The 27,415-nt window shown below is 45.0% G+C and overlaps 1 protein-coding gene across 1 annotated transcript; it reads right to left on the minus strand.

Moving 5' to 3' along the window:
* Positions 1–609: 609 nt before the first annotated feature.
* On the minus strand, positions 610–27,278 carry LOC120939939 (metalloreductase STEAP4-like). The gene is made up of 5 exons (XM_040352402.1): positions 27,094–27,278; positions 17,292–17,753; positions 12,116–12,643; positions 7,546–7,710; positions 610–1,004 (listed from the first exon to the last, which is right to left on the minus strand). The coding sequence occupies exons 2-5, from the start codon at positions 17,748–17,750 to the stop codon at positions 774–776; spliced, it is 1,383 nt and encodes a 460-aa protein (XP_040208336.1). The 5' UTR covers positions 17,751–17,753; positions 27,094–27,278; the 3' UTR covers positions 610–773.
* Between the last annotated feature and the right edge of the window lie 137 nt (positions 27,279–27,415).

Below are 27,415 nucleotides of genomic sequence, written 5' to 3' on the forward strand. Positions count from 1 at the left end.
ATTTCGGAAATAAAAAAATTCGGAAATTCGAATTTTCGTAAATCCGAAAATTCGGAAATAAAAAATTTGTTAATACGAAAATTTGGAATTAACGAATTTCCGAATTTTCGTAAAAAAAACGAATTAGAAACTAAACGAACATGTCTAGTCTTTAGTCAGTCCACCCAAGTACAGCCAGCCCTCCCGTACTGGGCCCAGGTCCCAGTGGGTTAGTAGGGGAACCAGGTTTGGCTGGGACCAAAATGACCCAGGTTTGTCTGGGAACCAAGATGAGTCTGATTGGTCAGCGGTGCGTCCATCAGACTTGTGCTGGCCCTGCCCCTTGCTTTTCACCCATCAGGGCCTGTCAAAAAGGCTGTATGGGCCCCCATGGCGGCCCTGAATCAACCCCATTGAATCAACTGGCTAATGGTCAGGAACAACTAAGCAGTTATTTTTTATTTTTAACATAAAAATGCACTTGTTCTTTAACAAAATGGTAAAAAAAAAATAATAATCCAATGACCTTGTATAAAATGCATAACCCATAGTAGCCAATCGGTTGTCAGATCAGTTAAAAGTTGGTATATGATTGGCTGCTATAGGCTTTAAAGCTTTGCACATCCTCTATTTTTTTTGCATTGCTTTACTGAATAGCAAAGAGTGGTATGTGGTCATCTCTTCCTAAAAAAGACAAGGCGTTATTTGTAGGTATAAGCTTGTCCTTCGTCCCGGAAGTTGGCCAGCGGATTGGCTGAATCATTTTCATCATTGTCTTTGTGATCTGGGTCCCATTAACCCTTGGCTTTGCTTTCCCAGCCCTGCCGGATTCTGGTGATTCTTTGGTCAATGCAAGGAATGACAAGGATGAATTTCATGGCCAGCACGGCACATGGGATGATCAAAGAGATGACAAAGGCCGGGGGGAGATACCACCGATAGAAGGCCCCATAGATGAATCTGTCTCCACCATAGACCAGGGTGTGTGCTGTGCAGAGGACCAGCGTCAGGTAACCCAGTTTGGACTGCAAAGATAATACAAAAAAAAATAAGGCATTAAGCAAAGCTGCAAAGAGACCCGATGAAAATATGACCATTGTGAGCTGTCATTTCCTAAAGCAGTATTAAACCCAACATCAAACATTTATTATACTACAGCTTACCAATTCTTGGAAGGGATGGCTGCATTGGTTTTATTTTTTAAACTTTCTTTCTTCTATTTTAATCTGGTGATCCAGACAGTAAGTCTGTTGTTTTTCAAAAGAGCAAGCTCTCCAGCAGAATGTACACTATATAGCCAAAAGTATTGGGACACCTGCCTTACGCACATGGGGCCGGATTCAGAAAGAGATACGACGGCGTATCTCCTGTTACGCCGTCGTATCTCTGAGTTCCGACGGTCATATCTATGCGCCTGATTCATAGAATCAGGTTACGCATAGATATCCCTAAGATCCGACAGGTGTAAGTATCTTACACCGTCGGATCTTAGGCTGCAATTCCCGGCTGGCCGCTAGGTGGCGCTTCCGTATTTTTACGCGTTGAATATGCAAATGAGGATTTACGCCGATTCAGAAACGAACGGCCATCCGGGGCTTTTTTTTTACGTCGTTTGCGTTCGGCTTTTTCCGGCGTATAGTTACCCCTGCTATATGAGGGGTAGCTAATGTTAAGTATGGCTGTCGTTCCCGCGCCGAGTTTTGAAATTTTACATCGTTTGCGTAAGTTGTTTGCAAATACGGCTGGACGTAATTTACGTTCACATCGAAACCAATGACGTCCTTGCGACGTCATTTAGAGCAATGCACACTGGGATATTTTACGGACGGCGCATGCGCCGTTCAAGTAAAAACGTAAAAAACGCGGGGTCAACCAAAATTTAAATAAAACACGCCCCCTACATCCCCATTTGAATTACTCGGCCTTACGCCGCAACACATACGCTACGCTGCTCTAACTAAGGGTGCAAGTTCTTTGTGAATAAAAAACTTGCGCCCAAAGTTAGAGCGGCATAACGTATAGTATAGCAGATACGTTACGCGGGCCGGACAGATACGCCATTGTATCTGAATCCGGCCCACAAACTTTAATGGTATCCCAGGCTTAGTCCGTATGGTTCAATATTGAGTTAGCCCACCCTGATCCAGGCCAGGAGGACTCTAAACATGGGAACTGCATCTGCTGTTACAGCCTCAGAAGTAGAGGTTCACATATCTCTGCTGCGGCTCCGGTGGAAATTTGCACAGGAGCCCTGTGCATCTTTTTGTAGGTTTCAGGTCCGAATTCAGCCAACAATTTGGGCTGAAATTGGCCCTGAAAACAGTGAATCAGGATGAACATGACCTCTGCTGGGAACTAGACATGTGCATTCGTTTTCCTTAGAATGCATTTTCGTCCGAAAATCATTTTTTTTCGTTATCGTTTTAACAATCGATAACGAAAGTGCAAGAAACGAAAACCGAAAGATCCGACATAAAAAATGCTTTATTTTCGTTTTCGGTTCGGTAAAAATTCGATATAGAGAGATTCGACATTATAGGGAAAATATTCGACATCATAGAGAAAAGATTCGACATAATAGAGAAAAGATTCGACACTATAGAAATAATAGATTCGACATTACAGAGAATAGATTTCGATTTATGAGAAAATAGATTCGACATTATAGAGAATAGATTCGACATTATTACTAGTCATACAACATTAGAATTCTTGTAGGCGGAATATTCGAATGGAAATGTACGATTCGACGTAAAGATTCGACGTTCCTTCGAATATTTTTTGCCCATTAGACAGATACCAACAAAGATTCGACGTTCCGGCGAATATTCTTTTGACCATTCGACAGAAACCAAGTATTATTGGATTTTCGGACGAAAGCTATTCCCCAACGAAAAACGAAATAAATCAAAACGATTTTCGGGAATAACTAAATACATTTATTTTCCAAACGAAAACGAAAAAAAGAAACGAAATATTCCAGTCTGCATATGTCTAGAGCGCATCGGTATTAGTTGTGAACCCAGCCTTAATAAATCTCATGCTAAGGATATCTACATTTTTTGGTCTCAGTTTCAGTTTTCTGCACATGGCGTAGATCGTGGCGATATTTTGCCGGAAGTGGGAGCAAATACCTGTATTAGGCAGATATCTGTTCCCCTATCCCTCCTGAAAGGTGCCAAATGTGACACCGGAGTGGGGGAGGAACCGGATAAGCGGAAAGTTCAATTTCTGGGTGGAACTCTGCTTTTACGTCCTCAGTTTAATGGCCAGCATCATTTAATTCACTTCTTCTAATCTCAGGTTGTCCTGGACCCACTCCCAGTCTGTAACTGGATAGTCACCCTACTCTCTCCTCATATCAGCAAGATCATTGTCAGCACATGGCTCCTTGTACTGCTACTCTTATTGTGCTCTAGCCCTGCTGTAAAGGGACTGCAAAAGGCTGATACCACAGGTGGGTTTTGACTTTCAGAAATGTTCCAGCAAATAAGGTTGCTGATGGGAACATATGTGTAGCACTTTCTAGTATGCTACTAGTGCCAGTGTAGGCAAATCTATGTTCTGACTTTTAGGGGCAGATCCACAAAGCGAGTACGCCAACGTATCTACTGATACGCCGGTGTACTTTCAAATTTCCCGCGTCGTATCTTTGTTTTGAATCCTCAAAACAAGATACAACGGCATCTGGGTTAGATCCAACAGGCGTACGTCTTCGTACGCCTTCGGATCTAAGGTGGCGTTCCCGTCGTAATCCGCGTTGAGTATGCAAATTAGCTATTTCCGACGATCCACGAACGTACGAGCGGCCGTCGCATTCTTTTACGTCGTCTCTATTCGGCTTTTTCCGGCGTATAGTTAAACATGCTATTGGTGGCGTACGCAATGTTAAGTATGGCCGCCGTTCCCGCGTATAATTTTAAATATTTTTTTTCGTTTGCGTGAGTCGTCCGTGAATCAGGATGGACGTAATTTACGTCCACGTCAAAACAATGACATCCTTGCGACGTCATTTAGCGCAATGCACGGCGGGAAATTTAGGGACGGCGCATGCGCAGTTCGTTCGGTGTGGGGACGCGCTTCATTTAAATGAAACACGCCCCCCTACTCGCCGATTTGAATTAGGCGCCGTTACGCCGTGAGAGATACACTATGCCGCCGTAACTTACGGCGCAAATTCTTTCAGGATTCAAACCAAAAAAGTAAGTTACGGCAGGGTAGCGTATCTCAGATACGCTGCGCCGGGGCAGATCTTTGTGGATCTGCCCCATAGTTAATTTGGGAGTCTAAATTGGGTTAGGGTTTACTGCAGGCCAGGCTGGATGACTCACAGAGGCAGGTCTCTGGTGCTTCCCCCTGGTTCTAGAAGTTTGGAGACATTTCTAGAAGCTAGAGGGCGGAGGCCAGGAGGTTGATCTGCATGCTTAGGGGAGCTTGGCTAATCCCCAGGCAGTGGGACACGCAGGGTGGCTGAGCCAACCCTTAAATATGAATGGGTTGTACCAGCAGGGAAGTCGGGTCGAAGATCGAGTGCTTATAGGAGACTGTCGGTGGCCTTGGAGGGGAACCTCTGGTCTGTGGCGGGGGGGGGGGGGGGCTCTGCCTCAGACTGGTGCTTGGGCTGGCTTGAGGATGTTGACAGCAGTGCGGTTCATCACTTTAAGTGGTTATGCCGGGGCGACACCTTCTGCGGCTCCCTCAGGCTCTTCTGTCCCACTGGGAGACCCGAGCCGGAGGCGGTATAGCCGGTAGGATCAACTTTGATCTGGTTGCTGCTATGGCAACCTGGAAGCGTTGACATGACATCACTTCTGGTTTGCCGGCATCTTTACGGCGCAATTTTTTGGAAAATGTATATTATTCAAAAGCAACGATCTTGCTTTCAAGTTCAAATAAGGAATAAAGAGTACTCCAAGAGTACTCCATAAAGAGTACCTGTCACGTGTCTATTGCTGTCACAAGGATGTTTACATTCATTGTTAAAGGAATAAAAGTGATATTTTTTTTTTACACATGTGAGGTATCGCCGTGAACTTTGGATCATGGGCACTAGACCTCCTCTGTGCATCTAATGTGGTAACCTGAAAAGGCTTTTAAATTGTTGCCTATTGATAGTAAAATATATGTTGTTTATCTGCTTTGGGCGTGCGCAAAATGTGACATGTTTGGTATCTATTTACTCGGCGTGACATCATTTTTTTATATTTTACAAAAAAATCGGGTTATGTATTGTGCTTTTGTACATTCAAATTTTAAAATGTATTTTTTCCCCTAAAAAACAGTGGTTTGAAAAACCACTGCGCAAATACTATGTGACATAAAAAATTGCAAAAGCCACAATTTTTTTTCTCTGGGTCCTCTGGTTTTCACATGTAAACAAAGTGCCAGAAAATGCCCAGTCTTCAATTGGCTAATATGAGTCTAGGTTCACATCTATGCAGCTACGCTTGATTCTTTTTTCAGGCACGTTTTTCAGTACATTTTGCGTTTTTAATCAGCGTTTTTTATTCATTTTTTCATTCAGTTTTCATGCATTTAGCGTTTTAAGTTTTTTTTTTTTACCATGGGGCAAGGTGCTTTGGGGTGGGGCACATCCCAACAGTTTACCTTCATCATGAATGGGATCCTTCTGCAGGTAAACTGTTCACCTTAGCTAACATGTGGTCAGAGCGAGAATTGGTCAATGGGTGTAATTTTATTATATAAAAAAGCAATGTGTCACATGATCATGACATAATTACCATTAATTAGACCAAGTCCTACTTTCTAATCCACATAAAGACAATTATGTCATAATGATGAGTGCTCTGCGAGACCAAAATTATACAGTATAATTGTCCATGGTTTGCATCATTTAGTCATCCATTAGTGGTGTAGACTCAATCAAGCAGGAGCATGCACAGCTGTTTTTCCACCAATACCCATGATATTATAATGACTTATATGGTTAGAGTATGAGCAGTGTTAATTTAAATATAGGTCCTAAGTCTTAAAGGGGAGTTCCAGCCTTTTTTTAACCACTTCCCTACCGGCCCATAGTAAAATGACGTCCACAAAGAACCTCTGCCGTTCAGAGTGGACGTCATATGACGTCCTGGGCTTTGTGGGGGGGATATCTGAATGATGCCTGCAGCTAGAGGCATCATTCAGATATCCTTCTCTTGTGCCGGCGATTCTGCACAACGTAAGAACGATCATAGCGGCGGTTCCGCCGCTAGATCGTTCTTACAGGCGACGGGAGGGGACATCCCCCCCCTCCCGCCGCCATCCGGTGCTTCTCCGGGCTCTCCCGTGCCATCGGGGGCCCGGAGAACGAATCGTCCAGCGCTCGCAGGAAGCATAGAGATGACTGGTGACCAGATGGTCACCAGTCATCTCTATGACCGTCGGAGGACCCGGGCGCGATGTGATGACGTCACGCCCGGGTCCCCGTAAGTAAACAAAGCCGCGATTGCGGCTGCTAAGCAACGGTAAACATGAGATCTGTGAATTTTTTTTCACGATCTCATGCTTTCAGGTCTGAAGGAGAGATGTGGGGTCTTATTGGGTACAGTGTTACACGACTACGCAATTGTCAATGCAAGTGCGAAAGCACTGAAAGCTGAAAATTGGCCTGGGCAGGAACTAAGGCCCCGTACACACGGTCGGTTTGGTCCGATGAGAATGAACCGAAGTTCATTTTTATCGGACCAAACCGACCGTGTGTATGGCCCATCGGTCTGTTTTCCTTCGGTACAAAATTTTAAAACATGCTTCAAAACTGAACCGATGGATTGCTGCCCGATCGGACCAAACCGATGGTTAGTACAGAAAAGCATCGGTTCAAAACCCGTGCATGCTCAGAATCAAGTCGACGCATGCTTGGAAGCATTGAACTTCGTTTTTTTCAGCACGTCGTGTGTTTCACGTCACCGCGTTCTGACCCGATCGGATTTCGAACTGATGGTGTGTACACATATCAGGCCGTACGGCCACTTCAGCGGTGAACCGATGAAAACGGTCCGTCAGACCATTCTCATCGGTTTTGTCCGACCGTGTGTACGGTGCAAAGGGTGCAAGTTCTTTCTGCATACGGAACTTGCGCCCTAATTTACGGCCGCGTACCGTATATGAGATACGTTACGCCGTGCCGACAGATACTGCAATGTATCTGAATCCGGCCCACGGTCTGTAGACTTGGTGAGAATTGATGAGTGTGTCCCTTCCATGGTTTAGTAGTCTGTGTAATTGTATTTTACATGTCCCCGATCATTTCCGAGGCTCTCCGACGCCCCCCACCTCTGGCCACATGCGGTATTGCATGCCATTGAAGTCAATGCGGAACTAATTATTTTTGTTTCCATTGACTTCTATGGGGAAACTCGCTTTGATATGCGTGTAATTTGGATTACAATAATTCTCCTGGAACGGTATATGCTCGTAATCCAAGGTTCCACTGTATATATATATATATATATATATATATATATATATATATATATATATATATACTGTAGTATACAGTGTATAAATGCATAATAAAAAAGTCTGACCTGGTGGAAAGTATGGTATATAATTTACACTCACCTGTACAAAGCGGAATTCCCGCCAGTTAACGGCATTGCTGACTGATGGTAGAGACGTGATGCCCAGTAGCACATAGAAGAAGAATCCCAGTATGCCCAGTGCCACATAGGAGTCAGAGGCCCAGGCATAGTAGTTCAGGAAGGGATACGTAGTATTGGATTTTATCTGCAAACCAAACACAAAAGTAACTTTTTTTCCCACTTATCTCTATTAATAACAATAAACTGTGTTTACATTTGATTATATTTAGATTTAATTTAGTTCCCACTAATGCAGCATTGCGGTTGCCTGTGTCCCCGGTATTTACCCAATAAGATAAATCATTTTAAGCCTCTTTGGAACTTCCTATGTATATTTGGCCTTTATTTATTTCTTGCAAGCTAAGACTAGCTGAGTTTATTTTCATAAATTCTAATTCATTTTAAAAGGTTTTTTTAAATTAGGCGTAGTAATAACACTACTTCCTGATATCCACAGCAGACCCAAATCTAATTTAAATGAAAGCTTCTTTTAAAAAAATGTTTTTACCTGGATAAATGTATGAGACTAATAAAAAATAAATAAAAAAAGAATTTGTTGCGTTATAATGCATGTAAACTCAAGTAGGGAACTTCACTTTTGCTCCCTTTTGGTCTGTTTAATATGCCATTGAAAGCATTTTATTATATATGTTTGGTGCAAAAGCATATGTTGATCCTGCCTTAAATCTAGGGAGCTACTGTTTATTTTCTTTTTTTTCTGTGTTGGTATGTTAGTTTTTCATGTATGAGCATATATATTATTCACCTGTTCCACCCATTGCTTCCTAATTGGAATATGGGGAGTAATCCAATAACGGGCAATTCATTTACGAGGAGTATACAGTAAACGGTGCTGCATAAGTTACATTGTTCCCAGCTTTCTCTGTGGGCTTCAGAACACCTTCTGTCTATGTTCAAGAAAAAAAAGGAGAGGGAAGGTGTTCTGTAGTCCTATCTATCTTCTTGTCCTATTATATACACACATATTACGAAAAGTATTGAGCAGTGGCGGCTAGTGGGTTTTTATTTGGGGGGGGGGGGTGGCAAACAAGCAGCCCCCTTCCGAGAGGCTGTCAGTCAGGCACCTTCCCAATCTAGGGCTGGCAGGCTGTTGTGTCCTCTCCTCCTCTCCCGGGGTGCAGGCAGTGGCTTCAGTGTCTGCTTCTCCAACGGCTTACTCCGCTATATGTCTCCTCTTTGTTCCTCCATCCTAAGCACTGGCCATCCAATAGGACCGGCCGGCAATTTGGCCAGTCGGGAAACAGGTCTCACGACCTGCCACCTTATTGGCAGAGAGAAACATAAATTATTTTGCTATCGTCACCCAATTGAGTGGGATCGGGGCAAAGTGATCTGAGCCCGGAGCACCCCTATTTTTGAAGCCAATAAAGCCTCTGAAAAAGCCTATTAGAGCCTCTCAAAAGGGAGCAAAAGAGAAATTCCCTACTAGAGCTTACATAATTTTTTTATAATCTGTCTTAACCCCCCCCCCCCCCCCCCCCATTGCAATCCATAGTCTGGCACCGTGATGTGTAGATCCGGGGGCCGGATGCATGGATAGAGGGCGTGGCGCTTGTGTGCCCTCTATGTATGGGCGCTGCCCCTGGTATTGGGATGCCTGCCTTTAGATGGACGTGAACTTCGGGCCAGATTCACAAATGAGATACGACGGCGTATCTCCTGATACGCCGTCGTATCCCTGTTTCTATCTATGCGACTGATTCATAGAATCAGTTACGCATAGATATCCCTAAGATCCGACAGGTGTAATTGTTTTACACTGTCGGATCTTAAGATGCAATACCGCGGCCGCCGCTGGGGGGAGTTTGCGTCGTAAACCAGCATCGGGTATGCAAATTAGGAGTTACGGCGATCCCCGACGGTTTTTCGCATTCGCTACGTCGCCGCTAGTCTAGTTTCCCGTCGCAAAGTTAGTCGGTTTTTTTGGTGCCTTAACTTTACACAGCAATCGTATTGCTGTGTAAAGTATGGCCGTCGTTCCCGCGTCGAAATTTAAAAAATAACGTCGTTTGCGTAAGCCATCTGGGAATACGGAATTACGCTACGCGCGTCGCCGTTCAAAAAAATTACGTCACGGCGCGCAAAGCACGACGGGAGTTAAGAAACGGAGCATGCGCAGTAGGTCCGGCGCAGGAGCGTGCCTAATTTAAATGGCACACACCCATTTAAATTGGCCCGCCTTGCGCCGGAGGCCGCCGGCGTAGGTTTTCATCGCAAGTGCTTGGTGAATCAGGCAGTTGCGATGAAAAATTGCGGCGGTGTAACGTATCTAGGATACGTTACGCTGGGACAGGTGTCCTCGTTGGAAGATTTCTCCTCTATCTGTGCTCTGGTGACAACTGTAATATTTTGCATGTCCCATTGCCTTTATTCCTGGCCCTAACGGTCATCACTGCCGCCAAATCAGTGCCCAATCAGCTGTGATCAAAACATTCCCCGCCCCACAGCCACACATAACAAAGCGAAGGGGATGCTTGTGACATAATTCAACTAATATGGCCATGTTATATAGTTAGTCTGGTTGAAAAAATACAAAAGTCTATCCAGTTCAATCCAGAGAACAGACACATATCGAAAATCTCCATATATACAATGCTATACCACAGGTGATCCAAAGGAAGACAATTTTTTTTTAAAATACCTCTAGCAGGGGAAAAATTCCTTCATGATTCCTTCATGATACAGGTATTTTGCTCCCACTTCCGGACATAGACACCCAAGCCACCCACGGGTATCTACTAGGGTGACCACATGTCCCGGATTTCCCGGGACAGTCCCGTATTTTGCAGGTCTGTCCCGGGCATCTTCATTCCAGGAAAATACAGGGTCCTGGAATGAAACTGACACAGCCACCCCCCGCCTCTTGTGTCCAATCACTGTGCTGTGATTCGTTACAGCACACGCTGATTTTTGGGAAGGGGGGTGTCCCTGAATTGTAGTTTGGAAATGCGGTCACTCTAGTCTCTATGCCACTTCCTTCGCCCCCCCCGATGTCTTCTGGGAGACACACATGTCACAGAAGACAGCAGGGACCAGTGGGATCACGCAGCACAAGTCACGCATGCGCAGTAGGGAGCCAGCAAGTAAAGCCTCAAGGCTTCACTTCCTGATTCCCTTACCGAAGATGGCAGCCGCAGCACCCGAGAGCTTACCGATAGCTAGGCTTCAGGTTCCGACATCGCGGGCACCCTGGACAGGTACATGTCCTTATTTTAAAAGTCAACAGCTGCAGTATTTATAGCTGCTGACTTTAAAAAAAAAAAAAAAAACGGCGGAACTCCGCTTTAACCTCCTCTTCTCAAAAGAGAGTACGTTCAGTTCCTCTAATCTTTCCTGATAGCTGAGCTCCTCCATGCCTCTTATCAGTTTGGTTGCCCTTCTCTGCACTTTCCACCTGCTGTGTTCATTTACGACTTAATGGACTCTTACCATACCTGCCACAATCTAATGCCCTGTACACACGATCGGTTCATCCGATGAAAACGGTCTGATGGATTTTTTCATCAGATATCCGATGAAGCTGACTTTCATCAGTCCTGCTTACACACCATCAGTTAAAAAAACGATCGTGTCAGAACGCGGTGACGTAAAAAAACACAACGACGTGCTGAGAAAAATGAAGTTCACTGCTTCCGAGCATGCGTCGACTTGATTCTGAGCATGCCTGGATTTTTAACCATCAGATAATTTTAAATTTCCTAGTTTTTTAACCGATGGATAAAAAAACGATGGGGCGCACACACGATCGGTTAGTCTGATGAAAACCCCCTACAGTTGTAAACACACACTAGGTGACACATAACCCCATCAGCGCCCCCTTGTGGTTAACTCCCAAACTGCAATAGTCATTTTCACAATAAAGAATGCAATTTAAATGCATTTTTTGCTGTGAAAATGACAATGGTCCCAAAAATGTGTCAAAATTGTCCGAAGTGTCCGCTATAATGTCACAGTCATGAAAAAAATCTCTGATCGCTGCCATTAGTAGTAAGAAATTTTTTTTATATTAAAATGCAATAAAACTATCCCCTTTTTTGTAAACGCTACAAATTTTTCGCAAACCAATCGATAAACGCTTATTGCGATTTGTTTTACCAAAAATAGGTAGAAAAATATGTATTGGCCTAAACTGAGGAAAAAAATATGTTTTATATATTTTTGGGGGATATTTATTATAGAAAAAAGTAAAAAATATTGATTTTTTTTTCAAAATTGTCGCTCTATTTTTGTTTATAGCGCAAAAAATAAAAACCGCAGAGGTGATCAAATACCACCAAAAGAAAAATGTATTTGTGGGAAAAAAAGGCGCCAATTTTGTTTGGGAGCCACGTCGCACGACCGCGCAATTGTCAGTTAAAGCGACGCAGTGCCAAATCTCAAAAACTGGCTGGGACCTTTAGATGCCTAAAGGTCCGGGTCTTAAGTGGTTAAGGAAAGAGGTTTTGGCTTCAGATGCACTTCCTTTTCCAGGTTTTTTCACTTTATATTAATTCAGTTGAATTTAATATCTCTGAGGTTAAAATAATTACCTGTTCCTTTAAGTAATATTCCACCCACCACCTTACATAGTAACGTATGGGCATCACCAGTGTGTAGATGGCATGTAGAAAGGCATAGGCCAATGCTACCAGCCCAAGCTGTTTCCGGCAGAGCAGCCATTTGTCCAACCAGTCTGGAAACCTGCTGTATTTGGTGCCTCGGTATAACTGGATGATGGCTGCAAAGATTCCTGGGAGATAGACTAAGGCCAGCAGTATGAGAGAGACGATAGGGAACACTCGGTTGGCAATGGAAATCATGATGAGATAGGAAGTGTCCTCCTTTTTTGTGGCCAGGGGATGGAACACTTCAAAGATGAGACAATAAAGGAAGACCAGTATGGTGAATCCAGCACAAATATAAAAGGGGAGTCTCCACATTGGGAATAACTGCAGTGGGTAATTCTCGATCTCTTTGGCTGCCAGCAGAGATCCTTGGTCCAATGGCGTCAGTCCAAGAGATCGAACAACATCCATAACCACTTCCTTTGCTTTTGCATCATCTCCACAAAGGAAAACCTGTTCAAGGTATAAAAATGGGGTTGAGTGTTGCATTATCATGAAAGTAAAACAGTCATTACAGTATTGCAGTTAATACATATAGGGCCAGATTCACAGTCGAGATACGACGGAGTATCTCAGATACTCCGTCGTATCTCTCAGAGTATCTATGCGACTGATTCATAGAATCAGTTACGCATAGATATCCCTAAGATCCGACAGGTGTAATTGTTTTACACTGTCGGATCTTAGGATGCAGTACCGCGGCCGCCGCTGGGGGGAGTTCGCGTCGTAAATCAGCGTCGGGTATGCAAATTAGGAGTTACGGCGATCCACAACGGATTTTCGCGTTCGCTATGTCGCCGCTAGTCTAGTTTCCCGTCGCAAAGTTAGTCGTCGTTTTGGGTGCCTTAACTTTACACAGCACACGTATGTGCTGTATAAAGTATGGCCGTCGTTCCCGCGTCGAAATTTAAAAATTAACATCGTTTACGTAAGCCGTCCGGGAATACGGAATTACGCTACGCGCGTCGCCGTTCGAAAAAATGACGTCACTTCGCGCAAAGCACGGCGGGAATTTTGAAACGGAGCATGCGCAGTAGGTCCGGCGCGGGAGCGCGCCTAATTTAAATGGCACACGCCCATTTAAATTACGCGGGCTTACGCCGGAGGCCGCCGGCGTAGGTATTCATTGCAAGTGCTCTGTGAATCAGGCACTTGCGATTAAAACTTGCGGCGGTGTAACGTATCTACGATACGTTACGCCGCCGCAATTCTACCTGAATCTGGCCCATTGAACCTACCATGATTATTTTCTGTAATTTTATTATAATTATTGTTCTTTTTCTTATTGTACCTTGGCATCCTATTCTACGCAACTGCAAACATATTTTTTACTTTACTCATTTCAGCTCCAGGGCTTTTCTAAGGACAAGCCCTGAATCCTTACCACCAATGCGCCTAAAAACAACTATCCTCTACACATATGTGGTATTTTTTATTGCAATTGGCTGCAATATACCAATGGCTCCCTGAAAAGAAAAAAAAAGCAGTGCTCAACACCCGCTGCAATGATATTGGGAAATGACCTTAGATTATAACTATTTTTTTTTTGCATTTTATTGACCCATAAAGCCTCGTACACACGATCGGACTTCCATACAACTTTTCTGTGGATTTTTGTCCGAAGGGCGTTGGCCGTGAACTTGTTCTGCATACAGGTGGCCCAAAATTTTCAGCCAACATTCACAAAACCACGTGGTTTTTCAGCTCTTTACTAGTGTTGCTCACGAATATTCGCATTGCGAATATTCGTTACGAATATGGCATATTCGCGAATAACTCGAATTTCGCGGCCAATATTCGCTATTCCGAATATTCGTATTTTTTCAATTTTATTTTTAAAACAGATCACATCCTAGTGATCTCCATCGACGTCTAAAAGCATTGCTGGTATGATTAGAGACCCTGGGCCGAGTAGCTAAGCTGAGGCGATCCTTTTATGTTGCCGAATATTCGCAATCGCGAATATTCGATTTCCGAATATTCGCGAATACTTTCTCCGCCCTTCTTTTGCATCAGAGCCAATCAGAGTTCTCCTACCACAGTTGTCATAGGAGAGAGTGGAGTGTTTCTGTGCGTTTTTCCAGTGTATCACATCTTCAAAGAATTTTCCATCTTTTGTCCCGTGTCATCATCATTTGCATTTCACCTCTTTAATGAGAATAATAACTGTTTAACATAAAGACATTTAAGAGATGTCAACGTAAACGGTTTACTTGTATTTTCCAAATTTATGGTTATTCAATATTTATTAAACTAATCAATATACAAATTGGTCAAAGTAAACCCTCAAATCTATATAATAATGTATTTATTTTATTAATACCTTGTTAGTTGCAGGGTCCATTACGTAAAACCACACTTTTTCCAAAGGGCAGGTGAAATTGAATGTTTCAAAATTTCGCAATCAATTTCGCATTCGCATTAGCGAAATTTCGCAATCAGTTTCGCATTCGCATTAGCGAAATTTCGCCAAATTTTTTTTTGATAAAATATCACGAATATTCGATTTTAGCGAATATTTCACGAATATTCGGCTATATATTCGTGATATATCGCGAAATCGAATATGGCGTATTCCGCCCAACACTACTCTTTACCGCCACCCTTTGGGCAAATTCTGCTATTGTTGATGTTTAGCATTGGTTCGGAACATGCGTGTTTGTACTTCGGATTTTAGTTGGACGTAATTGTGTACACACGATCGGATAAACCGACGTAACAGATTTATTGCCCAACAATTGGTGAGCATGAGCAGACAACTCTTGTTGTCATTAATTCAGCCAACAATTGTCTGATGCCGCGTACACACGATCAGTCCATCCGATGAGAACGGACCGATGGACCGTTTTCATAGGTTAACCGATGAAGCTGACTGATGGTCCGTCGCGCCTACACACCATCGGTTAAAAAAACGATTGTGTCAGAACGCGGTGACGTAAAACACAACGACGTGTTAAAAAAAATTACGTTTAATGCTTCCAAGCATGCGTCGACTTGATTCTGAGCATGTGTGGATTTTTAACCGATGGTCGTGCCTACTAACGATCGTTTTTTTTCTATTGGTTAGGAATCCATCGGTTAAATTTAAAACAAGTTGGCTTTTTTTTAACCGATGGATAAATAACCGATGGTGCCCACACACGATCGGTTTTGACCGATGAAAACGGTCCATCAGACCATTCTCATCGGTTTAACCGATCATGTGTACGCGGCATGATGGAGCATACACATGGTCGGATTATCCGACACAACACATCCGTCAGACGGTTATGGCCAAAAAGTTGGATCGTGTGCACGAGGCTATAGTCAGGAAGGGATTTATATTTTCTTCTGTTATATATATATATATATATATATATATATATATATATATATATATATATATATAAAACAGAAGAATATTCTCTGTTATATAACATATGCAATAATAAAAAATAAATCGAAATAAAAAAAAGCCAAAATGTTTTCTGCTACATGTCTAAAAAATAAACCACGATAAGTATATATTAATTGGTTTGTGTTAAACTTTTTGGGCCATATTCTTATACATCTAAGGCGGCGGAACGTATGTACTTTACGTTACTCCGCCGCAAGTTTAAGTGGCAAGTGCCTGATTCACAAACCACTTACCTGTAAACTTGCGGCGGCGTCGCGTAAAGTCCACCCGCGCAAGCCATCCTAATTCAAATGATCCTGGCAGGGGGCGTGGATCATTTAAATTAGGCGCGCTCCCGCGCCGATTGTAATGCGCATGCTCCGTCGGGTAAATTACCCGACGTGCATTGCGCTAAATGACGTCTCACGGACGTCATTTGTTTTGACTGTAACGTAAATGGCGTCCAGCGCCATTCACGGACGACTTACGCAAACGACGTTAAAATTTTAAATTTCAACGCGGGATCGACGGCCATACTTAACATTGAGTACGCCACCTAGGGGGCATCTTTATCTTTACGCCGCGTATCGCTTACGGAAACGTTGTTAAAACACTACGGCGGGCAAGCGTACGTTAGAGAATCGGCGTGACTAGTCATTTGCATATTCTACGCTGACCGCCACCTAGCGGTCAGCGTAAATATTGCAGCCTAAGATACAACAGCGCAAGCCGTCGTATCTTAGGCATGTTTAAGTGTATCTCAGTTTGAGAATACACTTAAACATAGGAAACGGACTTACGTAGGCGTATCTGCTGATACGCCTACGTAACTTGTTTAAGAATATGGCCCATAGCATCTACAAACTATGGTATAAACTGTATACTGGAATTTATGTAGCTATAGGCGCTATACTGGTAATGGCATTGATCAGTAATGGCATTCCGCTGCTGTCTCAGCCAATGAGGAGGGAGAATCCTGGACAGCCGAGACTCTTGTGCAACGTTGCTGTATCGAGATGGGGCTCAGGTAAGTATAAGGGGGGGGGGGGCTGCTGCACACAGAACATTTTTTTATCTTAATGCCAAGAATACATTAACTGGTTCCTGACTGGCTCACGCAGATATACTGCAGCAGAATGGCTCTCCTGGGCGAAATCCTGTATATATCTATATATCTATATATATATATATATATATATATATATATATACGGCTTCGCCCAGGAGAGCCACCAGAGGGCGCGTGAGTGCGCCCCCTGCACGGCAGGCAACCCGATGCGCATGAACGGTGAGCGAGATCGGCGTATCTAGCTCATTTACATATTCAACGCGTAAACAAACGGACTGAAGGACCTTTTCATCGGTCCAAACCAATCGTGTGTGCGCCCCATCGGTCAGTTAACCTTCGGACCGTTCTAATTGGATGGACTGATCGTGTTTACGCGGCCATAGACTTCAATCGGGGCATCTGAAAATACGTTTATTAGGCGCTCCCATAATAAATGTCTATGGGACCAAAAACACGCAGTCTTGCCCCAAAGAAAGTCCTGTACAGCACATTGCTTCTAAAACACCCAACATTGAATTATGTTGAAGAGTGAATGGCGCCTGATTGCTTCGTCCTTTTGCCAATTGTCTGTTGTGATAAAATAGCTATTAGTGACGTGGCCCTATTTGTATAAAACAAAGATTATTGATTTAGCACAATGGATTGTGTATCTCTTACCTGTCTGCTGGCATCCAAGGTTCCTGATTGCAGAGCCCAGGCAGACACCGTATTAAAGGCTTTGACCACTTTAGCTCCTGGTAACAGACTGGCCAGGTGCTCAGCATTGGATTCTGGGTACTGGTTGATTTTTAAGTTGTTACTGACGTCTACTAAGATTTTTCCCTTCAAGATGTCAGAAAATGGCTTCAGAAAGTCATAGTGCTCTCTGTGAACGGCTATGATAATGACGGAGGACTTCATCGCGGCCTCGCCATGGCTGAGAACCTCGGCTCCTCTTGGAATGAGGTTGGAATTGAAATTTGGGGTTCTGCTTCCAAAGACAACCACATAACCACACTGGAGTAACTTGTACCCCAGAGATCGTCCAAAATCTCCAGTGCCAAATATACAGACGGTTCCACGTTTTGTTGGATCGGAATGCTCCTGAAGAGGAATGTTGTTCAAGGATTCATCCATCTCCTGAAAAACAAAGGCACAGGTTGCTTTGTAGCAATATGTGGATATAACAGGACATTTTGCAGTTGTATTCCAATTACCAATCAAACAAGAACTGACAATTGTCAGCAGGCACACATCAGATCCACTTGTTAAAATAGAATTTTAGGGAAACAACTAATTATGCCAAAGGGTTTATCATTTTGACAATTCTTATCCTAGTGCTACCACTAGGCAAACTAGGCAGCCGCCTAGCGTGCCCAGCCACTGGTGTTCCTACTGTCTTCTCTCTGCAGTAAGAAACACAGGGGCAGATCCACAGACAGAGTACACTGGAGTATCTACTGATACGCCGGCGTACTTTCAAATTACCCGTGTCGTATCTTTGGTTTGAATCCTCAAACCAAGATACGACGGAATCTGGGTTAGATCCGACAGGTATACGTCTTCGTACGCCTTTCAGATCTAAGATGCAATACTTCGGCGTCCGCTGGGTGGCGTTCACGATGTTTTCCGCGTCGGGTATGCAAATTAGCTATTTCCGACGATCCACGAACATACGCGCGGCCGTCGCATTCTCTTACGTCGTCTCTAGTCGGCTTTTTCCGGTGTATAGTTAAAGCTGCTATTTTGCGGCGTATAGTTAGACTTGCCATGTTAAGTATGGTCGCCGTTCCCGCGTCGAAATTTGAATTTTTTTTTTTTTGCGTAAGTCGTCCGTGAATCGGGATGGACGTCTAAGTTAAAAAAATTACGTCGTTGCGACGTCATTTAGTGCAATGCACGGCGGGAAATTTAGAAATGGAGCATGCGCAGTTCATTCGGCGCGGGGACGCGCTTCATTTAAATGAATCACGCCCATTAATCGCCGATTTGAATTACGCCGCCAGAGATACACTACGCCACCGTAACTTACGGCGCAAATTCTTCCAGGATTCGATTTAAAGCCAGGTAAGATATGGCGGCGTAGTGTATCTCTGATACGCTGCGCCGATCTATTTGTATGTGGATCTGGCCCTAAGTCTCAGCATCAGCAGGCAGCCGTGTCAGAGTCCTGACTCCCAAATAAATGGAAGCAAGCAAACATTCATTAATGGGCGCTGGTAGGCTGCATTGATGGGCGCTGGTGAGGCTGCATTGATGGGCGCTGGTAGGCTGCATTAATGGGCGCTAGTGAGGCTGCCGAGATGGGTGCTGGTGAGGCTGCACTGATGGGTGCTGGTGAGGCTGCACTGATGGGTGCTGGTGAGGCTGCATTTGATGGGTGCTGGTGAGGCTGCATTTGATGGGTGCTACATTAAAAAGGTGGGGTTTGCTTAGGTAGGGAAAATGGGGTGGAGAGGGATGTGGAGTCAGGGGTGGAGCCAAGGGGATGGCAAAATGAGGTTTCGCCTGGGGCAGTGATGGCGAACCTTGGCACCCCAGATGTTTTGAAACTACATTTCCCATGATGCTCATGCACTCTTCAGAGTAGCTGAGCATCATGGGAAATGTAGTTCCAAAACATCTGGGGTGCCAAGGTTCGCCATCACTGGCCTAGGGTGTCAAAAATCTTTGCACCAGCCCTGCATGTATGCAGCCTCACCATTGCCATCAGTTTAGAAATAGTTTCAGCTTCCCTCTACAACCTGAGGATGGAATGCAAAGAATGCAAATTCTGGTTACTTTCTCGAGTGCTAAAAAACATCGGTATGCATGATTGGAACCGAAAATAAGTGTGTGTGTTTGTACCGGTTGAAATAAAGGATATAAAAGTTTTTTTGTTACAGTTTACATTCGTCTCTGATAATGTTTTTTCTTTTCTTTTTTTTTTATACGTATACACAAATGTTTTGCCTTTCATTTTTCTATTTTAAAGGGGTTGTAAAGGTAAAATTATTTTCACCTAATGCATCACATGCATTAAGGTGAAAATACATCCGACAATCCCGCCGTTTTACTTACCTGAGCCCTTGAAAGTCTTGCGCTCGCCCCCATCATCCTCCTCGTTTCTGAGCCTGGCCATTGATTGGCTACACTGGATGGATTGAAAGCAGCGCAGCCATAGGCTTGCGCTGCTGTCAATCACTTCCAATGAAGCGGCACGCCGGAGGCGGGGCCAAGTGATACAGTGAGCGGCAATAGCCGCTGGCTGTATCACGGGAGCGCGCCCGCAAGGACTCAACACCATATGAGCTCGCTCGCATGAAGGTGTTAAGTTCTTGCAGGGAGGAGCCGAGACAGCCGCTGAGGGACCCCAGGTTCAGGGGCACTCTGTGCAAAACGAGCTGCACTGTGGCGGTAAGTATAACGTTTAGTATAATGTTTGTTATTTAAAAAAAAAAAAAAACTCTCTTTACAACCCCTTGAATGGGTTGTTTTACAAGATGTGGTGAAATCAGCATCCAATTCGGACATATGTGAACCCGGCCTCAAAGTGCGACAGCGCTGAACGCTGAAAATTGGTCTGGCCAGGAAGTAGGGTGACCACATTTTCAAACTACCATTCAGGGACACCCCCCTTCCCAAAAATCAGCCTGTGCTGTAACGAATCACAGCACAGTGATTGGTTAGAGAGGTGGGATTTATGATTTCTCCAATCACAAGCAGGGGGCGGGGATTGTGCTCCGACCGCCAGGCATTCCCGGCCAGGACAAGTACTGCCAGTGAGTAAAGCAGTGATGTGGCAGCCTTCTTTGGGGGCATCAGATTGGCCCGGGGGGGGGGGGGGGGTGGCTGTGTCAGTTTCATTCCGGGACACTGTATTGTCCTGGAATGAAGGTGCCTGGGACAGACCTGAAAAATGCAGGACTGTCCTGGGCAATCCGGGACACGTGGTCACCCTAGCAGGAAGGGGGTAAAGGTGCCCAGCAGTGTCAGTGCCCAGCAAACTCAAAATTTTTAGGGGGGCGCAAACAAATAAAAATAAAAAAAAGACAATTGCAGCCTCACTGCCACTGTGCCAATCAAAGGCAGCCACTGTGCCATGCCATCAATTATCGCCACTGTGCCATCAATTGTCACCACTGTGCCATGCCAAACGCAGCCACTGTGCCATCAAACGCAGTCACTGTGCCATGCCATCAATTGTTACCACTGTGCCCACATCAATTGTCCCCACTGTTCCCACATTAATTGTCCCCACTGTGCCCACATCAATTGTCCCCACTGTGCCCACATCAATTGTCGCCACTGTGCCCACACCAATTGTCGCCACTGTGCCCACATCAATTGTCGCCACTATGCCCACATCAATTGTCCCGACTGTGCCCACATCAATTGTCCCCACTGTGCCCACATCAATTGTCCCCACTGTGCCCACACCAATTGTCCCCACTGTGCCCACACCAATTGTCCCCACTGTGCCCACACCAATTGTCCCCACTGTGCCCACATCAATTGTCGCCACTGTGCCCACATCAATTGTCGCCACTATGCCCACATCAATTGTCCCCACTGTGCCCACATCAATTGTCCCCACTGTGCCCACATCAATTGTCCCCACTGTGCCCACAAGAATTGTCGCCACTGTTCCCACATCAATTGACCCCACATCAATTGACCCCACATCAATTGTCCCCACATCAATTATCCCCACTGCGCCCACATCAATTGTCCCCACATCAATTGTCCCCACTGTGCCCTGTAAAATGCTGCCAGTCAGATTGCCCCCCCCCCCCCCCCCCCCCGCCCGGCACTTGCCTTTCTGGGGTTCGCCATCCTCCTTCCACGGTCCCTCGATGTCTTCTGCAACCCTCGATGACCCTTCAGCCAATCAGGTTACTGATAACCAGAATCAGTGAACCTGATTGGCTGAGACGGCCGTCAGTCTTATCCAAGGGACGTAGCCCACTACGTTCCAAGGATAAGACATCCGGGAGCTGAAGGGCTGTACTGGGAAAGCCTATCAGAGCCGCTGGCTCTGATAGGCACTTCCGCACAGCCAACCAGCTGTCCTTATTCAGATAATCGGCGCCCAATGTCCGGTTATCTGAATAGGCTGGCCACAATAACATACACTCATGCAATGCATGAGTGTATGTTATTTGCGCGGCGCTGCAAAACAAATTTTTAAAAGACTTAAAGGTCCCGTTTTTTTATTTTTTTATTTATGACTACAGGAGGGGGGGGAGCGGCACCCGGGCGCTCCCTATAGACGGGCCGCCACTGGTGCCCAGTAGGCAAGCGTTAAGCTGGCGTTACTCTAGACTTCTGAGTTGCATGCTTTTTTGTAATCTGTGCCACCTCTTTCTCTCTTCTGTGTCCAATGTGTGTGGGTGAGGCCGACTCAGGAGAAGGTGACGTCAGAACCACAGAACACATCAGCTTGTTTTTGTTGCTTTTTATTATTAGTTTTTTAACAAAATCCTGAAGTTAACACTATAATTTATCCAGCACAGCTGCCCGCTACACACAATGAACGCCAAGGTATAAAATGACCAGGTAGGCTGTGTTTTCCGAATCAGAAAGTTTGCGTTTGCCTAAAGTGTATGCGTAACGCATATTTGTTTTTAAGAGCAAATTACCTTTAAAGCCAAACAGCATTATGTTCCCTAAAAAGTAGCTGGGAAATGTAGCGCTGTCTTTGGAAACTCCGCCTCTCCCCAACCCACTTCAGTGGACTCAAACTGAGCCGCATAAAATCTTCAGTTTAAATTACCAGCAGAGAGAGCCCAGGGTCTGGGCACAGCGGGGGATACACAGCTAAGTACACTAAGCAAGCTGGAAACTAAATGGTAGGAAAAAAAGCATTATGGTTGCAAAATAAGATACCACTGTGTTCTATCAATTCCAGTGGAGTGACAAGTTAATGTGGATCTAAACCTAAAAGCAGAAATTTTGCAGTTTACCAATCCATGAAAGCGGAACTGCAGTCTCCATTTAAAGGGTTAGTTCATCTTTCCAGAAAAAATGAACTAACACCTTCCAGAGCTTTCCACTGTGCATTTCACTCACCGACCCCGGCATGGATCCCTCCTGAATGACTTTCTCCGGCAGTCCTCCCAACTATCCTCTTCCTAAACCTGTTCTAGGACATCCAGGGCCGATCCGCCCTATAGGCTCACTATGCAAGCCACTTAGGGCCCCGCAAAGATGCAGAGGGCCCCCCAAATAACTAGAGGCCCCGCCTGGTGAGAACTCATTTTCGGCCCCTCACACCGCTTCTCAACTCGCTGGCTGCATGGGAGAAGAGGTAAGAAGGCAGCACCCCCACTTCTCACTTTAATGAAAGATGCAATTTCCGACAGCAGAACACCTACCCCGCTTCTCAACATTAATCTTTAATGTGACATGTCATGTCACTGTCGGCAGCGCGCCTCCTGCCCGCTTCTCAACTTTAATGTGACATGTCATTTTCGGCAGCCCCCCGCTACTCAACTTGAATGTGACATGTCATTTTGCTTAGGGTCCCAGGGAGGTCAGGATCAGCACTGAGGACACCTCTCAATGAGCGTGTAGAGAGAGACTACCTCCCAGCTCCTGAGTTCCTGACCAGAGGTACACCAAAGCTCCCAACTGTCCCTGATTTCTAGAGACTGTCCCTGATTTCTAGAGACTGTCCCTGATTTCCAGAGACTGTCCCTGATTTTTAGAGACTGTCCCTGATTTCTAGAGACTGTCCCTGATTTCTAGAGACTGTCCCTGATTTCTAGAGAATGTCCCTGATTTCCAGAGACTGTCCCTGATTTCTAGAGACTGTCCCTGATTTCCAGAGACTGTCCCTGATTTCCAGAGACTGTCCCTGATTTCTAGAGAATGTCCCTGATTTCTAGAGACTGTCCCTGATTTGGAGCAATGTCCCTCTTTCCTCCTCATTTGTCCCTCATTTTGGTCTGATCCATATAGTTGTTTATAAAATTCACGTTTTATGCCTGCACGTCGCTGCCTAGACGTGGGTCGGGGGTCAGATCGGTCCGAAAGTCAAAATTGTCCGAAGTGTCCGCCATAATGTCGCAGTCACGAAAAAAATCGCTGTTTGCCGCCATTAGTAGTAAAAAAAAAATAATTAATAAAAATGCAATAAAACTATCCCCTATTTTGTAAGCGTTATAAATTTTGCGCAAACCAACAGATAAACGCTTATTGCAATTTTTTTTACCAAAAATATGTAGAAGAATACGTATCGGCCTAAACTGAGGAATTTTTTTTTTTTTTTGTAGATTTTTGGGGGATATTTATTATAGAAAAAAGTCAAAAATATTGTTTTTTTTTCAAAATTGTCGCTCTATTTTTGTTTATAGCACAAAAAATAAACACTGCAGAGGTGATCAAATACCACCAAAAGAAAGCTCTATTTGTGGGAAGAAAAGGACGCAAATTTCGTTTCGGTACAACATTGCACGACCGCGCAATTACCAGTTAAAGCAGCACAGTGCCAAATTGTAAAAACACCTCTGGGCATTTAGCTGCATATTGGTCCGGGGCTTAAGTGGTTAAGGGATGTGGAAGGGGGCGTGTCCTCTGCCTGCATAAGTTTGCTACTATTGCTAGTAAGTGTTCCTCATTCCCATCTTAAAATGTTGGGAGATATGGGTACACCCCCCCCCCCCCAAGAAAGGGGGATACCTCAGACCACGACAGTCTAAAGCCTCGTACACACACGATCGGACTTCCATCTAACTTTTCCATGGATTTTGGTCCGAATGGGCGTTGGCCGTGAACTTGTTCTGCATACACACGGCAGGACATTTTCAGCCAACTTTCACCAAATCACATGGGTTTTCAGCTCTTTACCGACACTTTTGCTATTGTTGTCTGATCTTTAGCATTGGTTCTGAGCATGCGTGTTTGTACTTTGGACTTTAGTCCGATGGACTTGTGTACACATGATCGGATTATCCTCCATCGGACATTTGTTGCCGAAAAGTTTGAGAGCATTCACAGTGAACATTTGTCCGATGAAAAACCGAAAACAATTGCCCGATGGAGCGCACACATGGTCGGATTCTCCGATAAAACACGTCCGCCGGACAATTGTTGTCAAAAAGTCTGATGATGTGTATGGGCCAACAACCAATCAGAAATGGAATCCAGCTAGCTGCAGACAACAGTTCCTCTTTTCTATATTATTGTTTTATGCTCAATATACATTGGGGGGTTATTTGTGAAAGGCAAATCCACTCTGCACTGCAAGTGCAAACTACAAGTGCAAAGTGCACTTGAAATTGCACTTGGAAGTGCAGTCGCTGTAAATCTGAGGGGTAGATCTGAAATGAGGGGAAGCTCTGCTGATTTTATTATCCAATCATGTGCAAGCTAAAATACTGTTTTTTATTTTCCTTGCATGTCTCCCTCGGATCTACAGCGACTGCACTTCCAAGTGCAATTTCAAGTGCACTTTGCACTTATGGGCCTAGATTCACGTAGAGGGGCGTATCTTTTGGCCGGCGTAGCGCATCCCATTTACACTACACCGACGTAACATAGTGAGGCAAGGCCAGTATTCACAAAGCACTTGCTCCGTAAGTTACGTCGGCATAGCGCAAATGGGCCGGCGTAACCCTGCCTCATTCAAAGTAGGCATGTAGTGGGCGGGCTACATTTAAATTAACCGTGACCCCATGTAAATGAGGGCTGTTCGTATGGCACATGCGCGCGCATTCTCAGAATCACGTCGCAAATACTCCCTACGAAACTACGTCGGCTCAATGCTTTTGACGTGAACGTAACCTACGCCCAGCCCCATTCACGTACGACTTACGCAAACGATGTAAAATACGACGGCTGTTCCGACGTCCATACCTTGCATGGGCTGCGCCACCTAGAGAGGTGTTATATCTTTACGCCGGCGTATGTCTTACGTAAACGGCGTAGCATACTGCGACAAGCGTACGTACGTTCATGAATCGCCGTATCTTGCTAATTTACATATTCAACGTGTAAATCAATGTAAACGCCCCTATCGGCCAGCGTAAATATGCACCCAAGATACGACGGCGTAGGGGACTTAGGCCTCATACACAAGGCCGAGTTTTTTGGTAAATACCAGCAAGAAGCTTGCTGTTTTTTTTTTTTTTGCCGGTCGTGTACACTTTTCGACGAGGAAACCGACGAGGATCTCGTCGGGCCAAAAAGAAAGCATGTCTTCTTTTTCCCCGACGGGAATGGGAAAATTTGGCTCGTCGAGATCCTCGGCGGCTTCACAAGGAACTCGACAAGCAAAACGGCTGTGTGTACGAGGCCTGACGTCGGTCGTATCTTGGCAACCGTGAGGCGTATCTTAGTTTAACCACTTAACGCCCGCCGCACGCCTATTTACGTCCACAGAATGGCACATACAGGCAGATGGGCGTATATATACGTCCCTGCCTTCTAGCGGGTCGGCGGGCGGCTTACCTCGGGGAGCGATCAGTCTTGAGGGGGCGGCTGTTCGTTTCTGTCCGCCCCCTCGTGATCGCTCTTGGCCAATCCCGTCGTGTCCCGCCGTGTCACTTCCTCTGCCTGTAAAATGTAAACACTGGCAGAGGAAATGATGCAGCTCTCCTCTCGGCGGTATTTTCAAACCGCCGAGAGGAGAGAAGACATCACAGTAAGTGGCACCAACACTACACTGACACCACACACATAGGCACATTAACCCCTTCAGATCACCCCCCCCCACCCCCCTGTCACAGTGTCACTGAATGCAGTGATCATATATGTACTGATCACTGCATTTAGTGTCAGTGTGACAGTTAGGCCCCGTACACACGACCAAACATGTATGCTGAAACTGGTCCGCGGGCCAGTTTCAGCATACATGTTCGGTCGTGTGTAGGCGCGAGCGGCCCGAATTCCAGCAAACATTTGCCCGCCGGGCCTTTTCCCAGCAGACAAATATTCCTGGACGTGTTTTAAAACCGTCCGCTGGAATCCTGCCCGCTCGGACATGTACGGTCGTCAGTACAGACCTACCGTACATGTCCGAGCGCCCGCCGTCCCTCGCATGCGTCGCTTTTAGTGTCACTTTTGCCGCTAGGTAGCTAATTTTTTTTTTTATTGCGATTTTTTTTTTTTACTAAAGACATGTGGCTGAATAAATTTTGGCCTAAATGTTTGACTAAAATTTAGTTTATTCAATTTTTCTTATAACAAAAAGTAAAAAATATTGAGAGCCACGTCATACGACCACGCAATTGTCTGTTAAAGCGAGGCAGTGCCGAATTGTAAAAACACCTCTGGGCATTTAGCAGCATATTGGTCCGGGGCTTAAGTGGTTAAGAATGTGCGCAAAGATACGACGGCGCACATTCGGACTTACGACGGCGTATCTACTGCTACGCCGTCGTAAGTCTCTCTGAATCTGGCCCGTAGTTTGCACTTGTAGTGCAAAGTGGATTTGCCTTTAGTAAATAACCCCCATTGTATAGGATGTCATTTCCTCATAAGGTATAGGAGCACTTACCCCGCCGTGTCTTTTTCCCCAGTCTGAGAGACGAGCGAGGACAAGTCTCTTAATCCGAAGCTTTACAGAAGACGGTCAGTTCTGTCCACAATATTTTCTGCATCCTCGGCCGGGGGTGTGGAGATCTGCGTTTATTACTGAGTAAGGTTCTGCCAACTTCAAACCACTCCCTTCATCCTCGGAGCTGGAGAAGGATTACTTCGGGAAAACCCCAAGCTTTCGTAAGACAAAAATATTTTTCTTGGATTCAAATTCATCACATTAGTAGAAAGATTACATAACAAGACGTTCACCGCATAACGCAGTCATGTCCGATCAACTG

This window comes from Rana temporaria, chromosome 5 (assembly GCF_905171775.1).
Source record: "Rana temporaria chromosome 5, aRanTem1.1, whole genome shotgun sequence".
Classification (NCBI taxonomy): domain Eukaryota; kingdom Metazoa; phylum Chordata; class Amphibia; order Anura; family Ranidae; genus Rana; species Rana temporaria.

Excerpts from the sequence above, each read along its gene's own strand:
- LOC120939939 (XM_040352402.1), bottom strand. The coding sequence starts at position 17,750 with ATGGATGAATCCTTGAACAACATTCCTCTTCAGGAGCATTCCGATCCA. Across the intron at positions 7,711-12,115 it reads AATATTACTTAAAGGAACAG|ATAAAATCCAATACTACGTA; the intron begins GTAATTATTTTA and ends TTTGGTTTGCAG. Across the intron at positions 1,005-7,545 it reads GGGAATTCCGCTTTGTACAG|TCCAAACTGGGTTACCTGAC; the intron begins GTGAGTGTAAAT and ends TTATCTTTGCAG.